The sequence below is a fragment of the Nanorana parkeri genome, unplaced genomic scaffold (assembly GCF_000935625.1).
Source record: "Nanorana parkeri isolate BGI_ZX_2015 unplaced genomic scaffold, ASM93562v1 scaffold2010, whole genome shotgun sequence".
Taxonomy (NCBI): domain Eukaryota; kingdom Metazoa; phylum Chordata; class Amphibia; order Anura; family Dicroglossidae; genus Nanorana; species Nanorana parkeri.
In genome coordinates, this window is record NW_017308278.1 from 165,387 (window position 1) to 183,942 (window position 18,556).

An 18,556-nucleotide genomic window follows, 5' to 3' on the forward strand; every position below is an offset into this window, starting at 1 on the left:
CCATGATTAAAAATTAATATATTGGTCATTGCCCTCATTGTATTCAATAGAGGTTAACTTAATTATTCTTTTTCCGGTAATTGAATATCCATCTGCAGGGAGTCTCCCCACCCAACCAGGAGACAGGAGCGCCGGGGGGAGGCAGTCCGAAAAGCAAGAAAGCCAAGCATCCGTCCCAATCGTACCTTGTACTGGTGAAACTCCTCGGACTGTCAGGGGCAATTCCTTCTCTCAGAACCTCCAACTGTCCCCCCTCCATGCTCCCACTATGCAACCCCCATGTCGTCCCATTGACGGCATCTAACGTGGGCAGATAGGACGGGAGTCATTACACATGACGAGGGAGTCATTGCACCATATGACAAGGGAGCATGCAGCCGACTTCCCGACCAAACAGGAAGCTGGGCAGGGTATAATGACTCGCCACCCGGCTTCCTAATACTGGAAGTTCCGGTATAGGGATGGCATCATTGGCACTTGTACACACCCAAATACTCGGTATCAGAATTCTTAGTGTCCATTAAAGTATACATGCCATTGTTTTGACCTTAACAAGGTAGAGTAACGGAGGGTTATAATCTGTCAGCTTTTTTTGTGGCGTCTGTGTCCCATTGCGAAGATTTACGTTCACTTTCTGTCTGATAGCCACAACAGGAAGTCAGAGGAAAACCCTCTAAAATGAGGGAAGTCTCTTGGGAAGGGGGGGGGTTAAAGTAGTGTTACCAGAAGTAGTTTCCCCATTGGAAAATTTCCTATCTACTCCCGTTCTGCTGAAAAAACAAAATGTGTCAGTTTCTTTTACTTTCAGTGATAATAGTCACCCTAATGGGGACATAGCAATAAAAACCTGACAGTTGTTCCAATCCCTCTCCACTCTTTCCAAAACTAAAAAAAATGTTGGCTTCAGTTGCACTTTAAAGTAGTATTAAGGTCTGGGCGTTTTTTACCTTAATGTATTCACTGCATTAGGGTAAAAACAGCCCAGCAACTTTTTTTTTTACCCCAGTCCCCCCCAGTCTCCTCCACACTTACCTGTCAGCTGCACTCGTCCCCGCCGCCGGTCCCGAATCGATCCTCCGTACCCTGAACTTCCAGGTTGCAGGGGGAGGATACCGAAGGCAGAGGAGCCATAGGCTCCTTCTGCCATCAATCAAAGAAGGAAGGGGTGTGACCTGCCACAGGGCCGTGTGTGTCTATAGACGCACACAGCCGCTGCAGGGACGAGTGCGCATGGGTGCCTCCATTAGAACGATGGTGACACCGTGCAGGGGGCGGGGGGAAGAGCATGGCGTGGACCCACTAGAAAACGAGGAATGAAGAACTTAAAAAAAAAAAAAAAAACAACAGCCTCCAGCAAAGGAGGGTCTCCTTAAAGGAGAAATGAAAAAAAATGGCTTTAATATCACTTTAAGCCTTTGTAGGCTGTTCTGGCCACACAATGGCTACCTACCTGACATAGCCTTAGAGAGAGGAAATACCCAATTCCTATCAATGTTAAATGTTTGAGTTGGAGAATATTTTTAACTCCTGATACCTGGTACATATAAGTACTGTAATTTTTAAATACACAACACAATTAGATCCTAATTATAATCAGCAACCAGTGAGCTTAGAAGATTTATCAGATCAAAGCAAGCACTGGGAAAAAAAAAAAAAACAGCCACACTGTGGACATAAATTGACCATGCAGTACTGACATGTTACTAGCATTGATACAAGTTTTTAGCTGTAAGACATGACAGTTGAGTCTTCTTGCCTCATTTTAGTGTTCATATTTTTGCAGTGTCTATTGTAATTATGTTCATTTGTACTTCCCCAGTCTGTATAGCTTTGTAATTTAACAAAAGAATAGAATAGTTTTGGCACTGCAAAATAAATGAATATGCTGAAATGTTCCGAGCCTAAATGGTCAGTCCTTTTGAGGGAAAGTGGAATAATTATTTAGCTACATATAAAAAATACAAGTAAAGTTTGAAGTGGGATTCAAACTAGTGGTGGAATCTAGAACAGCAGAACTCAGATCTTTTTTTGTGGGTGACGCAATGTCCACTATTACAGGCCAGTAGCATGATAAAGTTTACATCTAAGTTCATGTTCATAAATGATCCTGATATCTTTAATTTGCAGCATGTAGAATTTTAAAGGCACTTCTAGATGATGAAACAAAAATGAATCCCAGCTGCCACAGAGCCTAAAATAGAAGCCTAAAACATGTTTGAACTTGTAAAGACCCCTGGTGCATTTTTATCTAAGACACTCACAAAGTAAATCTAAGACATTCCCTGAACCTGCTCGACTATATCGATCTTAAAGCTGCAGCAGCAGAGTCATGAGCTAGCGTGTGTATGAATAGTTTTTTTTCCCGTTTATTTACTGCTTAATGCCATAATTATTTGGATTAAAGGTGTGTTATTTCGATGTTAATTCAAAGAAGAACGCTCTAGCAGTGTTATAAAAATAATTTAGATTATTGTATATTCTACTTGTGTGAAAATAGGAAAGATTATTTAGCTGCTGTTTGATGACTAGTCATACAGTATTTATTACCTATCTATCATGTTACATCATTAGACTTTTGAACATGTATACAGAATGCTTTATCTACACATGCTTGCAAAACGTGGAGGAGCACTTTATAACATACAGCTCTATTCCTAAACCAAAAGCTACACATAGAAGGGCATGTTATGTCAGACTAGGTGTATCTGTGATCAATCCATCCATGGTGGTAGCCAGTTATCCAAGTATTAATGGCAAACAACATATAAGCTGTCCTGGGTTGACCATGGATGGTACAGTTTTTTTTTTTAACCATGTCCAGCGAAGATTTGGTGAACTTGCATTACAGATGGTTCATTTCATCTACAGAAAGCATCACAAAAGTACCAAAAACCCAGTAAAAAATAATTTTGAACAATATGGAAATTCATTCTTGGCAGATGATTGTCATCAACGGGAACAATTCCACAGGGTAGTGAACAGTGAAGTCACTGTGACATCTGTTCAATCTGTCACATCACTAGCATGAACATTTGGAATAAACAATTTCATGGGATATTACTCAATTTCTCACTTAACAATTGTTTACATTCTAAAGAATAAGATATTAGCTATAAGGTAGATTGTATTTATATGGCTAAATCCTAATTGTATGAAAAAATATCAATCTGTGGCCATCTTTGATATAGTAATTGGACATCTGTGGTCAGACAATGGCCAGATCAGATGACTGTCATCTTGTGTCTATGTGTATATTTAATAACAAGATTTTTGGTGTTCCCCACATAATAAGAAAGTTTTACATGAGTGAATCAGACACCACCCCCACCAAGTCAGATCACAACATGCATAGCTAGCTATGGAAGAATGCTTTGAAATGGAAACCGTGGAAGAAAACTATAAGGACTGACTAGTATAGAAAGTATAGAGGGATGCAGCAATTCATCAAGCATGTCAGTAATCTGTGTCTGCTTCATCTGTTCCAGTCAGCAGTAGATCCACAAGTCTGTCAATACAGGTGCTCTAGGAATTTGCTTTCATTTTTATTTAAAGCTCATCCCTCTCTACTGGCTTTATGGGACAGCTGATGTCACCAGAGCAGAACAAACAGTGGCCAACTGGCATCCATACTTAACTATAAAATAGAACACATAATATGTGGCATCTGTTTTGGTACCCTAAGTCCATACTTAGTAGGACCTCCTTTGACAGAAAGTACAGCTTCCAGACATTCTTCATAGACAGCCAATTGTCTTTCTGTTTATACTTTAGGAATTGTTTTCTTCTTTCCCTCTTATAGCAAAACTCGGAGCACTCAGAGAAACCTAGCTTCTGATTTTGTAGAATACAAGGATTTGACTTAACCAGTTGACATCCGCGGTGTTAAACCCCCTTCCCATCCAGGCCATTTTTCAGTATTCAGCGCTGCGGTACTTTAACTGACATTTATTCCGTCATGCAACGCTGTACTGAAATGAATTTTATACCCTTTTTTGGGGACAGATAGAGCTTTCTTTTGGTGGTATTTATTCACCACTGGGGGTTTTATTTTTTTACTATATTAAGGAAAAATTACCGAAATAGGGGGCGCGCGCGAGCAGGAAAAAAATGCCGTCTGACGACGGCAACCCGCAGATAGGAGTCAGCCGTCCGTCCGTTTTTTCTTAACGGGCGGATGGCAAGAGGTTAAAATAATACATTCAAATAATCTCTCCACATGAAATGATAATAATCCCCCAAAATAAAATAAATAATGCACACATGTTGCCTTGTGCAATGCATTTTTTTTGGAGAGTATAGGTACTTTTGAGTTATCTCACAGCTCAACGAAATAGCCTCTGCCTTAGAATGCCAAGTCCAATCATTCCTATTGCTGGCATTCTGTGGGAACTACATGGACGTTGTTCTTAGAACTGCATTTCTTTGATATTGCTGACTTGAGGAAATACTCCATAGTAGTCAATGCATTAAAAGATAATTCAATAACAAAACCCCCTTTGTTCCAGTGATGATCTTTCTGCTTTTTCACATCTGTGTTTTTTTATTTTTTCTGCGTGGAGTTCAGATTTAAGTCATATGGAATAAATATAGTTTGAATAATAGTGGATTTGCACCTGGAGCTCTGGCATAATGACATCAATATATAGGGCACCAGCTAGTGAGCTGAGACATGCAACATGAGAAAGCAACACGTGCAGTCTATATCTCGTGCTGTAGTTCCTTCCTCCCTTCATATGAGTCATGTGTCCTTATTGTGCACAATGGTACTTTGCTGTTTCTTACCCACCCATTGGCTCCAGGTTATTAGGATGTGTGGAAACAATATAATTATTGCATTTAACTTCTATATAGGTTAATTAATGGATGCGGATTTACAGATTACTGATGAGAACAACATGGCTCCCAGCCATTCAGTCAGCTGTAGGCAGCTGTGCAGGTTTTACAATATCTGGCTGTGTCATTACACAACGCCACTCACCCATCAAGTTAAATATGGTTCCTAAAGACTTTCAATGCTTTTTAAATTTATGCAAATGTTCTGGTGTGGGAAATCCTGCACGTGAGCTCATTTCTCTGTTATACCTTTTTCACCTAGGAAGCCGCACTGTGTCGACAACTTCCCATGGAGTCCGAGTCCCTCGCCCCTGTTCAGACCACAGTGAACCCTCCTGCCATGGCACAAGATTTACGAACCATCACAAACAATGGCTCAGACCCTTTCCTGAACAGGCAAGTTACAAACATGTAAATACTTCACAAAGATTACATACTGTAGAAGTAATAAAATGCTACTTGATGCCTAAACATTAATTTGGGTACCTCTAGTTAAAGAGACTGTCACTTTAAGAAAACAAACGGGCAAAACTCCAACACTTCTCTGTTGTGCTGAAGCTTGCCCATCCCTTCATCCTCTCGCACAGTCCTCTTGGCCAGTAAAGTAACCCATCATAATGTTTATATCAATGGGAATGTATAGGGTGGAAGGAAACTGGCAAGCCCTAACATTTCTAGTAAGTACTGAAGCTTTGCTTGTCTTGGCCCAGCAATCGTGTGACAATGGGACACTCAAAGTTGATGCATGTATGTATAGGCATCTTTTAATATACTGTGAGGGGAATTTATCAAAACTGGAGCAGACACAATCTAAAGCAGCTGTACATGGTAACCTATCAGCTTCTATCTTTCATTTTCAAATCTTAACTGAACAAACTGAAAATAGAAGCTGATTGGTTGCCATGCACAGCTGCTACAGATTTTGTCTGCTCCAGTTTTGATAAATTCCCTTCTGTATGCCTTACCAGTCTACAACAATAACATTTACTGAGTGAACTTGAGATTCAGTAATGACTTGCACAGTTACAACTGAATCTCAGAACATGAAAGCGGGAGTCTTTGAACTGTCAGCTATAGTTTGTGAGATTTTATTGAATTCAGCTGTATGTGTTGTATATTGCACCACATGTGAAGTTGACTTCCATTTGTCTGTTTCTCTCCATAGTGGGCCATATCACTCTAGAGAACAAAGCACAGACAGTGGCCTTGGCCTTGGATGTTATAGTATACCTACGACACCTGAAGATTTTCTCAGTAATATGGAAGAAATGGATACAGGTATGAATTAACATCATTTAACGCATATGAAATGTCTATTTTTGATTTAACTGTCAGTAAATTAAAGCATATGTGTTACATTCAGGTAGAGCGGCTTTGACTTGTACAACCACTTGAAGCTTTCCAATCCAAGGCTGAGTTTCTATCCTAAAACCCTCTAGGCACAAAATGTCCACATCTTAAATTGGTTATACACATATTGATCTGATCATTTGATGAAAAGATATTCAGATATTCTGAGTAAAGCTGGCCATACACTGTTATATTTTTTTATCCAAACTGTGGGCTGAATGAAATAAATATAACCGATTTTCTCCATCCATGCTAAACTGGGCTATTGTATTGTGACAGCGGCGGGTGTGCCACTGTCAGAATTACAGTGACGGCAGCCTAATTATGCATAGAACATAGTTGTAGTTCCCACAGAGTACTAGCAATAAGAATGATTGGACTTGCCATTCATGGTGAATTTTGGCAGGTTCATCAAGAGTCAGCAGAAATTCGCAAAATATAAGGTCAACTTTAATCTTGCAATTTTATACAATTTTCTGAAGTGATCTGTGGGTTTCAGAACTCTAGCTGCTGTCAAGCCGATGATGGATTGTATGACACAATCTCTGTCTATAAATCAACTGAAAGGTTTCCATCATCTATCACTACAAATTGCCAGAGAGCACCAACAGGGCTGTACAGTCAGACCATGTGATATATGTGACCAGCTTTAGGCTACAATACGATCATCTGTGAAATATTGTCTCTTGATACTTTCTATATCTCATTGTCTATTTTTTCCTACAGGTGAAATTCTTGGTCAGCCAGCCTTGAATCTGAACCCTCAAACACGTTTCCCAGATTTCCTTGATGCTCTTCCGGGTACTAATGTCGACCTTGGGACACTGGAATCGGAAGATTTGATCCCAAGTCTAAACGACGTGGAGTGCGTGCTAAACAAAAATGACACCTACCTCACCTGGCTGTAGATTGCTGATGCCCTGGCTGCCTTGTGTTGTGTCTCGATTAACCTAGCTTTATTGTATTTCTTATATGGAAACATATGATGAGCCTCAGAAACATTTTATATCTATGTGTTGCCATACTGACTCATCTACATTCATGGAGCTAAACCATTCAGTGCCTGAATTCATATATATATGTTTATCAGAATGCATATTTTATTTTTCCATATTCTATCACCTTGCCTGAGCTGTGATTGTGTACAGATCTGTGGCATACCAAGGTGGGGCCATCTACAGGTCACATTTCTGAAGTTAGATCTGTTAAAGACTTTAGTTTTGAGCATTGTAGCTTTTAATTGCAAGCAGAGAATCAAATACAACTGTGCAGTATGCAGTATACATACACCTTATTTATAACTTTAGAGCCTAACACATTTAATCTTTTTAATATAAGCTTTTCAAATCATTGTGATATTAGAAAATTGTGCTGGAAAACGAGTAACGAGTAGGTTTTTTTTTTTTTTAAGCCAAGCTACCTAGAATGTTCTCATTTTGTTTTTACTTTCTCCCCCATTTTCCTTTTTATTTTGCATAAGCACAAACACTATATACGCTATAGTTGTTCAGTATATTACTGTATAGATTTTAGGAAAAATACAAAGATGCTTCCAACTGAGAGTAGCATAATGTTCAATAATCGCTCAACACTACAATATTGTAACATTGACCAGTTTGGTACTAACTACCACTTTTTTTATTTTTTTTCTTTTTAAATGATGTGATTTTTTTTTTACTGGTATTTTTTATTGCATATTCAATGTTATTGTTTATTTTATTAAGCACTATTTTTTTTAACTAACTGTAACTGATAAATTCAGACTTTTTTATAACATAAAATAACGGTATCTCTGACATTATCAAAGGGAGTATTTTGAATAAAAAAACTGAATATTGCCATGAGTGGGTTACAGAAATTGGAGGGTATTTACAAGGTGAACAATCAGTATGTATCTGATGTATATCGGAAACCCACTTTTTTTTTGTCTATGATTTTTGTAAAGTAAAGAAAAACATATATACTATATTTTCTGACTTGCCATTTCAATGGTGATATAATAATCTTTAGTCACTGTTGGAGTACAGGATCTGCCTGCAGTATATCCTATATTACATTGGAATTGTGGGACTGAATAAGCATTGAAGGCATCGGTTATTCAGCTTAGTAATAAATGCAGATGACGTCCTAAAATCCATGAAATATTTTTGAAGCAATATAATATTTATATCAAAAGACTAAGCTTTATTTTATAACTCGTTTGAGTAAACAGATTTTTTTTAAAGGCATTATTGATCTAAATCTCTTGGTGTAACTTTTTTAATCCACAAGAGATATTCTTTGCACTTACTTTGGGTATATGGACTTTTATCCCTCTGTAGGGTCTTGCAGTTTGCCTGTTTTTTTTTTTTTTTGGCAGGACAAACATCCTGTTTTCTTTTGGGCAGATGAAGAATAGTAAAAATCCTAGAAGTGCAATGGCTAGAATCTGGAGGACTTGGAGAAGGCTATAGTGACACGGGTGCTGAATGATACAAAGATAGAGGAATAGTAACTACCATTGATATTTAATGGTAGACGTTGTTTTCTGTTAATTGATCTTCCTTACTGTATTCAAAATAAAAAAAAATGAGTTGCATTATTTTATGAGCAACATAAAGGGAGGACATTACAGACATATATTGGCATTGCCCTAAACACAAAGGAAGCAGCCATTTTGATGGCTAGGAAAAAGTATATATCTACACAACCCTGAAATTAGGTATGAACTAGTGACAATACCAGGGCCATGCCTTCGATAAAGCATTGGTCTTAGTGTCTTTGCACTCGAATATTTTTAAGGCATATATTTAAGCCAAAAAAGATGTCTTCCTCCACCTTATGTAGGTTTTAGTTTGCTCACCTGACCACTTACACTTAAACCTGAGTTTTGTTACAGTCGATATTTACTAATGGATATTTCGGCTTTTTCTATTCCAGCTTGAGGTACTGCTGACCAGGTTCTTAGTAAGGCGTGATGTTGTATGTGTGATCCAGCAATGAGAATACCTTTAGGCATTTTGTAATGCACGGTGTTGCCGACCTGTAATGCTGTATGTTCCCTCACCATCATTTGTCAATCTGCAGCAGTTGGAAGATGTATAGATGGGAGTTGGTCATAGGAAAGCAAACTAAAATGTAAAAAAAAAATCCAATGATCTATTTCCTTGGATCTTTACCAGGTATTGGGTGGGCCACATGCACACTTTATTTCCTACATCAATGCAATTTGTACAGGAAGTATCATAGATTAAGAAGGTAGTATAGTGAAAACTGAAAACATGTATTAGTTACTTACTCAGTTATGTAGTGTTAGAACTAAAGCAGTGTTTCAATGTACACTAGTGGTCATTTGAAGGTGATTAACGTACTGTTGTTACGTAGATTGCAGAGGTGTTTTCTTAATACATAACAGCGGCTAAATTTAGTATTAAGATTATGTAATAGTTGAAACAGTTACTTTTGGAAAGTGGGGTGCAAGTCGTGAACTAGCAGAGGAAATAATGTGTTGGCTTAGTAAATAAAATTCTGGTCGTCTAGGTTAACATGTTCATAGTTGTTATAAGCCTTATGAATTCAATATTTGCTACTTCATTTTCTAACTTATCATTTACTTATTTTCTTTATCTTTTTGATTCAAGCCAGGATGTAGAGTTTTTACAGCATGCTGCATGTAGTTTAAGCTGTATAGATTTAGGAGGTTGAAATCGATAGGAAAGTTACTGAGGTCTATACCAATGAATTACGCGGGAGCTGAAGCATTTATAGTCGTGCAATATGAGATGTCTGAAAATAAGTCTGAGATCATTTACAGTATGCTTGGCTCAGGCTTAAATGCAGTCCGATCTGCTTCCTGCTGTACACCAAAAGCAAGAAAGGTGATTCTGTCTTGACTACAACTGAGCAACACACACAAGTCAAACAGCAACCAAGGAAATGCCACACTGCATTATTGTCATCAGGGGTGAAAAGTAATAGCAGCTTATAAACCAACGATTTCACCACTTTATCTTTAGTGATGGTATTATATAAGGTCAACATAAATGATAAACAATCAGTTGCCTTTATTTTGTAATGCTAATGAAGTGATGGTAAACAAAAGCAGTAATATCAGATAATTTAGTACCAGATTAGTACTCCACCAAGACATGTACAATTCTTTTTATGTTACCCTAATCAATTACGGCATCTGATGCCTTAGGAGGTGAAGTGATATGCTGTAATTCAAAGCAACCAATGAGAACTTAGCCTTTGCCAGTCTGACCGGGCTAAGCTACTGAAAGATCATGAAAGGTTGGTTATCATGGGTAAGTGCATACTATGTGCCATTACATGGAAGTCACTGAGTTTGAAAACTATCTGGGTTTGTTGTTTGTCTTTTCTAAGTATCATTCAACAAACATTCTCAAACCCACTGTTACATAGAGCTTAAAGATATTCTATTTTTATGTGAGACTGTGAGTTAAATTTTGTTTACATGCACCTACCCCACTAAAAAGTGCCTGCATAGGATCAAACCTGATGATGTACAAAGGATGCCGTTTTAAAGGGGGTGACATCTAGCTATGATACTTTCTAGCTGGAGATTACTTGGGCGTTAAGCAGGAGTACCCTACAGGACTGATGTACTTTGTTTTATATATACGTATGTCCCAGTTAAAGCTAACATTAAATAATATGTTTACTATAGTTTCTGTATGAACAAATCTGCAAATAAAATGTATTAAGAAACAAAGCTACTACAGGACATGAGAATAAGGCAGAAAGACCAGTGCCTTAGCACTACTGGATACAGTAGTTTAATTACCAAATGGATGGCTTTGCTGTTTGTTGGCAATGGAGGGGAGCTATGGGTGTATGAAGTCTTATTCAAAAAGGCAATGCAAGAAGATAATCTTCAAAAATAGTAAAGTGCAGTATCCCATAGCACCCAATCAGATGTCAGGTTTATGAAGTCAGGTCAGTGAAAACTAAACTTTATCTAATTGCTGTTGGTTACTGAAGTGTGCAATTAGCTTTGTTTCCCATTAGATATGTCCACGGGAGACTGATATATATTTTACATGGCTGTATGGGACAGTATATATTAATGCCTCTGAAGTGCTCAATGGATACTATTAGCACCATCTTCATGCTCCTCTGAATATGTGTGTTAGGTAGAAGTTCTGTGCATATATACCCTTATTTAATTTAAATAGAGCAAAGAAGTTGTAAAGTGAAAGGTTTTCTTGACCCAAGGCTTCCCTTTAATAAGATGGCATTAGGGGCAGTGATGTGCCATAATCCATAGCAACTAGGTTTAGGGTAATTAATAATTCTTATTACTAGTGATTGGGTTACTGCTTTTTGTATTGATCCGTTTGCCTCATTAATCTAATATCCAAGTCATCAAATGTTTACTTTTGAAGTAGAAATCCTAATTTTGGCAGTAAAATCCACTTTGGTGCAATGTATATTTTAAAAGCCATAAATTATGTTTTTAATAATACCTGATCAGATACTTAAGCTGTTAAATGATTGAGCCATTGAATTGTATTTCTTGTTCATATACAGCAATACTTTATTATATTCCTATACTTGTAGGTATAATGTAATTAGTGGACCCAAGATTGTATTACATGTTCATTATTCATGTTACAAAACTGAAACAGCATGCGAGATTAACTTTCATTTTTAGCAGGTCAAGACAAATTTCTGCATTTGAAATGGATTATGTGGGTTACAGCGTGCTTTAACACTCTGACCCATGTTTTTTTAAATTAACCCTCCTCCAATGTAAAATATTTTTTGGTAAGAGGGCACTCAGTCAACTCTATTGTCTCAATTCTGAAGCCTTGTGCTGACTGACACTTGTGGTGTTTTAAAAAAATATTTTGTGGTTTATCTGCATGGATTTCTAGTTTTATTACTGAAATTTAAATCTAGACACTACAATTATACAACATAGTGTTGATATGCTTCATATTTATATGTACATTGTAATCAATGTGTTGCCCCCTCCCCAACTGTACTGCATATGAATGTATGCTGCCTATGAAACTGAGAGACGCATGGATGGACCTCATGAATACACATTGTACTTTTTTCCTTTGTTTATGCCATCTTAATGAATTTAATAGCCGACTTTGCTTCTTTGTTTGGGCAACTATGCAATAAACCCTCCAGAAGGCACAGCTCTCTTGTCTGTCTTGTAATTAATTAACTTTGTTTTTGTCGATAATTGCATCATTTTTAATCTTCAGTAGTGAAAATAGTTAAAACAGGCCATTGATCCAAGAGGTTAGGTCCATATTCAGTATAGCATACCTTAGTCTCATTCCGCCCTGAATCCTATTTCTTAATTTGATTGTTGATTTGTACATCACTACCATACTAATATGCAAATACAAAGAAAAATGTCCCCCAAATTGATTGTCCCTCACCCCTTTGCATTTTGTATAAAATACAGGGAGTTATTCTGAGACCACATGGTTGTGCCACATTTTCGCTCTCCGGTGATTCTGTTGGGCTTCAGTCTTGTTCTCTTGGGCCTTTCAGAAGCCATCCATTGAATGGATCAGAGATATATATTTTCCTTTGGTTACTCACCATCTCTATGTCCTGCACCTATACCTGCTAAAAATACTTTCCCTTCACTGTTTGGATGTAGTTCGGGCAGTCAGTCTACCTTTTTGCAACTGCTGTTTTTCGCAAGTCTGACTCTCTGTTTATCTTCCCTGAGAGTCCCCATATGGGACAACCAGCCTTCCGTTCTACTATTGCAAGCTGAAGGGGAAGGTTCCTCTATCTCTGGTCATGGCACACTTCACTTCACTGAAAAGCCCAAGTGTTTCTTGGGCTTTTCAGCATCAGCTTCTATCTCCCAAATCTGTAAGGCCACCACCTGCTCTTCAGTGCACATTTTTGTCAAGTTCTACCAAGTGAATGTTCAGGCCTCTGCGGTTGCTAGTTTTTTGATTCAGGCAGCCATGTAATCCTTGGGCATGCCTCTGTTCTAGTTCTCTGTTCCCTATTGGGGTGATTGTCCCTTAGCCATTGTTTGTTGTGTTTCTTGTCCCTCAGTTGAATTTCTTTTGAATGTCCAAGTGATCTTTTAATTAACTCCTTGTGTCCTGTGATGTATGGACAAGAAAACAGGATTTTTGTCTTAGCTGTAAATTCTGTTTCTTGCAGACAATACTCCTTTTATTTAATATATATATTTTATATATATATAAAAGCAATTATCATAGGGAGGACACCCATCATCCAGCACAACCAATGTGACAGTAGACACAGCCTTGTATATAGAAGGGCCTTGCTTGACACAGCTTACAGCTTGCGCAGACAAAACACAAGCAAGCTGTTAGTAATTCACCTCATAGACTGCACACAAAAATAATAGCTGCATTTCATGAGATCTAGGTGAGAAAAAAAAAACAAGAAATATTTATGAACCATATAAAAACATACAAGACAATATAAAAGCCATTGCTCCAAGATGTAATTCTTTTTTTATGTTTACAGGAAACAAGAATGATTTGGGGTACATATGTTCTGCTTATCTTTAAAGTAAATACCTAAAAAAAAAAATGTTTTATGTTTTTACTGTTATAAAATGTCTGTTTTATAAATAAACATTTAATATAGGGTTATAGGGTATATTTAATATAGTGTTGGCTTCACTCACCACTATGATTTAGGGCAGAAGGACAGAGCATAGAGAAGCTGCTTGCTTTCAGACCCTTTATGATTGACACTCCATATTCCCCATCACTCCTAACTTTATTTACCAAGGGTATTTAAAAATAGAGGAAGGGAGTATTGTTCAATCCACAGCTCGTAAACAACTTTAAAATTGTACTACATGTGTTACTCCTAGTAAAAAGAAGGAATGCTCTGATAAATACTAGACATATACACAGCTTAAAAATTAGGGTTGGACAAAATGAATGAAAAGGGAAAAACCTTTTCATTAGCTTTGTTTGATGAAACTAATAATTATGTGAACCTCCGAATCTGAAAGTGCACAATTAACAACAAAAAAATGTGCGGCGTCTATATTGGCCATGGGCACGTTCTGTGCACATCATATGCATGTATAGGTGCCACCATCTTGGACGCATGAAGATGGCGGTGTCCATACAAAATGAATTAATATATGCCTGAATATATTTTTCGATAATCGGCATATAATAATTTGTGATTCAGCAATTTCGTCCAAATCTGAATGCACACGTCTAATGAATACCATTGTCAAAAATATTTTTTATTCTAGTTAGGAATTTCTATTTTTTTTGTTTTAGCTTTGAATAGAGTAGGGTTGTGTCAAGTTCTTATTGCTCTGTCTGTCCTATCTAGGTAGATTTACCCTCTTTTTTTTCATCCTGGTGATGATTGTCACCGAGACAGAAAGTGAGAGGAAATTCCAAATATTTTAGAGAGAGTGAAACTTCTAATGGAGACATCTGTTCCAGTGACAACTGTCTAAGAGGGGCATTCCCCTTATTGTGTAGAGGTTTCATCCCACTTCCTGTCTCTAGGACAGGAAGTGAAGAGAAAACACCTTAAACTGAAAGGTTTTTTTTTAACCGTTCCCTTTTCTAATAAACAGTTCTTCCAATTGCCCTCAGAGACTCAGAGGGAACACAGTCATATGTTAAATAAGGCAGGTACTGTCATCTGTCTGTATTTTTTGGCTATAAACAGGACGTTTTCTGTTCCCCTCAGGAAGAACTGTAATGTTGCCTTAGTCCAGCAATTCATAATAAACTATACTGTGTCCCACTCTATCAATCAACAGAGATGAACAGGTAGCATATTCATTATTTATCTTTGAACAAAATATATCCTAGAGGGCTGTAAATAGGCATGACATTAAAGATAAGCCCTGCCCTAACATTTAGGAAAAATACAAAGAGCAAGGTAATTACACGTTAAAGAAGTAAAAAAAAAAAAAAACTAAAGAATTTAAAGACTAACACACCCCAGTGATTGACAAGTGATTAAATACACAAGGGCTTAACAAAGCTATATAGAAATAACTGCCTTTATTATGTTCATACATGGCTGGATTACATCTTCAGTATCCCTAGGCAGTGATGTATGGCTGCCATTAGGAATGGAACCATCAAGATCTTATGACCGCAGATATTTCGAGGAGAGTCAGGAAAACCAGACACTGCAGAGCTTCCAAGTCACCCAAGAGAAATTCAGGAGTCACCCAATATTTAGAGGTGGTTCCCCGGGAGCCTGAAAGTGGCACTAAATTCAGGAATTAAATCTTATAAATGCATTCAAGTACCTTAACTATTAACAATACAGTGAGGGTTATTCACTGAGGAGCCAAAGGATTAAGCCGAACCTTCGGCTAATCCTTTGGCTCGCTTTGACTGTTGGAGCCCTTCGGTTCAGTGGAACCGAAAGGCCGCTGTACGGGCTATTCACAATAGCCAGTACAGCAGCCGAAGGGCTCAGCCGAGCTGAACGCATATGCTTTGGCTCGACTGAGTTTAACACACAGCCGAAGCGGGGAGAACAGTCTGCCGAAGCGACTGTTCTCTCTGCAATATGTAAACAAATAAATAAACACAGCGTGGGGTCCTCCTCCCAAACGTTATAAATGTTAGGAGGGACCCCCATTTAAAAATTTAAAAAACGCCCTAGCTTGTCTCCCCCCTGATATCAGCCGATTGCCTGTTTATTTTTTATTTTTTTGTGGCTGCTGTCTGAATACAAAGAAAAAAAGCATCAGATAACAGGGGAAGCATTAGCTCCCTGTTATCTGCTGATTCCCCTGCTTTGTTTTTTTCCCCATCATCTGGACAGCTGCCGTCAGGGTAAATAAACAAAAAAACAACAAAAAGCATAGGAATAAATAGCTAGGCTGCTATTGGCCATTTCAAATTGGAATAGCCAATAGTAGGCTGGCTATTGCACCCGCCTACTGCTGCTGTCAATCAGCAGAGGTGGACCTGATGAAAAACTTCTTTACTCTGCCTGAGGCAGCTGTCAAGTTAGTGGAAAAAAAACATAGCAGGGGAATCAGCATATAACAGGGAGCTAATGCTGTGATTTGATATCACGGTGGCTCTGCCGAGTTTTCAGTGTGTAAATACAGTTCAGCGTCCATAACCAGGGGATGCTGAACTGTCATTACCAGGGACGTGCGGTCAGGGGAGGCACGTGAGGCTCTAGAATTATGGAGGAAAAAGCTGTCAGCTTCATGTCTGAAGTTGACAGTTTTTTCTCCATTCCGATCGGCATCTTACTGGTTACACAGCAGGGAAATCCTCCCGCTGTGTAACCTGTTACGCAGCCTCAGCGATGAGGAGCAAGTGAGGTACAGGGAGGCTCCTCCCAGTCTCCTCCCTTCCTCCTTTACACTAGCTTGGGGTGGGGTGGAGCTTCGGTCAGCCGGAGGTGGAGCTTCGGTCGACGGGGCGGGGCTGAGGAATGCCTCACCCCGAGCAAGAGGTACCGCACGTCACTGATCATTACAGGAGAGCTTAGCGGAGCCAGCTTTGATATCACCGCCGGCTCCGCCTAGCTCTCATTTTAATAACAGCTGGTCCCGGCCAATAGAAAACAGTTGGGCGGAGCTAGTTGTCACTGCTTGCTCCGCCCAATCATTTTCTATTTTTTTTAAACTATTCTGCTCGGTACCACAGAGGTACCGAGCAGAATAGCCGAGCGGCTATTCACTCACTGCTGTTCGGCCCCTTTGAGGATAGGCAGCAGTAGCCTGCCGGAGGTTCGGCTCAGCCGATCCAGATGTTGGATCGGCTGAGTCGAACTCCTTCTGCACTTCGGGTTGGCCGAACATGCTGAGCATGTTCGGCTGAACCGAAGCAAGTCGATGTACGGCTGATTTAAGTCGGTGTACGGCTTTAATCAGCTGTACAAGCCTGAAGTGAATAGTCCAACAGCGTTCGGCTCACTTCACTTCGGGTCGGTTATTCACACGGCTGCCTTCGGCAGCTTTGTGAATAACCCTCTGTATCTTATTTGTGTATCACTCAGCTGTAGATCCTCAAATCATTTCTGAATTGGTGCTGACACTGTCCTTCCTTCTGGAGGGTGACTACTTTTGTCCCCATGGTCACTGTGTGTGCATGTTGTAAAGTAGTAACCACTCCAAGCTCACTCCATTCATGGACTACAATCTCACTACAAATTAGTAAAACCGAAATATGAGATTGTAGTCCATCAATGGAGTGAGCTTGGAGTTGTGGCTACTTTACAACACACACAGCGTCCATGGGGAACAAAAGTAGCCACCCTCCAGAAGGAAGGACAGTGTCAGCACCAATTCAGAGATGATTTGAGGATCTACAGCCGAGTGATGCACAAATACATATGTTTTTGTTATTAGTTAAGGTACTTGAATGTATTTTTAAAATTTTACTCCTGATTTTAGTGTCTAAATCGAAGAACAAAAACATATTCTTTTGCAGCTTACTAGTCCTTAAATGTGATGGCTGCATTCGTTTTTTCAGGCTTTTTTTCTTTATTTTCACCAGATAATCCTGCCAATAATAGCAGTGGAAGGGGTATACCGTAACTTCCGGCTGTAAAGGGGGGTGTACAGTAACTTCCAGCTGCGGAGGGGGATGTACAGTAACTTCCAGCTTCAGAGGGCAATCTATAGTAACTTCCAGCTGCGGAGGGCAGTATACAGTAACTTCTAGCTACAGAGGGGGGTGTACAGTAACTTCTGGCTAAGGAGAGGAGTGTACAGTAACTTCCAGCTGTTAATAGGATTGTACAATTCACGCCCAATTGAACTTTCCGTTTAGTTAGATGAATACATTCCAGTTGCATTACAACAAAAGGTGTGCAAAGTCTTATAATATATTTTCTTTAAAACCTTAGCCACAACCTGAGTAGAAAAGCCCATGTCCTATCAGCGTGCTGCAGGGTGTGACCCTTGCTCTCTGTGGAAAAATAAAAACACAAATGTTTCGGAGACACTGTGGCCTCATTTCTCAAGGAGGAAAACGAGTGCAACAGTGTCTCGGAAACATTGGTGTTTTTATGTTTCCTTTTATTTTTGAACAATGTTGTTAATGCAACTTAGACCTTAGTAAACTACAAGGGCAGTAACCTTAGGTGTGCTGGCCATATGTTCTCTTGGATTTTCTTGGTTTCACTGAAGGCCGTGCACCCACCTATTGGCAGTAAAGGTGAAGGTGCGGGATGGATTTGTGTCAAGCAAATGCAACCTGACATAAGTTTCATCCCTTCCCTATTTTCCAAAACCAAGAAAAAAAAAAGTTTAGGGTTCAGATACATTTTATGATTCCACCAATCGGAAAAATAGCGGGCCTATGGTTGTAAACCTGTGTCTATGCTGAACTTAGAATAGTATTCCTACATCACCAAACCCTCTTTTCTAGACATATCATGTTTTATT

The 18,556-nt window shown here is 38.9% G+C and overlaps 1 protein-coding gene across 1 annotated transcript in view; it reads left to right on the plus strand.

Moving 5' to 3' along the window:
- The window catches only part of WWTR1 (WW domain containing transcription regulator 1), a 78,977-nt gene extending 71,383 nt beyond the window's left edge, over nt 1–7,594 (plus strand). Inside the window, exons 4-6 of the mRNA XM_018572381.1 lie at nt 5,096–5,229; nt 5,999–6,111; nt 6,910–7,594. Coding sequence (XP_018427883.1) covers nt 5,096–5,229; nt 5,999–6,111; nt 6,910–7,091 — 429 coding nt within the window. The 3' untranslated portion in view covers nt 7,092–7,594. The remainder of the gene's footprint in view (nt 1–5,095; nt 5,230–5,998; nt 6,112–6,909) is intronic.
- The last annotated feature ends 10,962 nt before the right edge of the window (nt 7,595–18,556 follow it).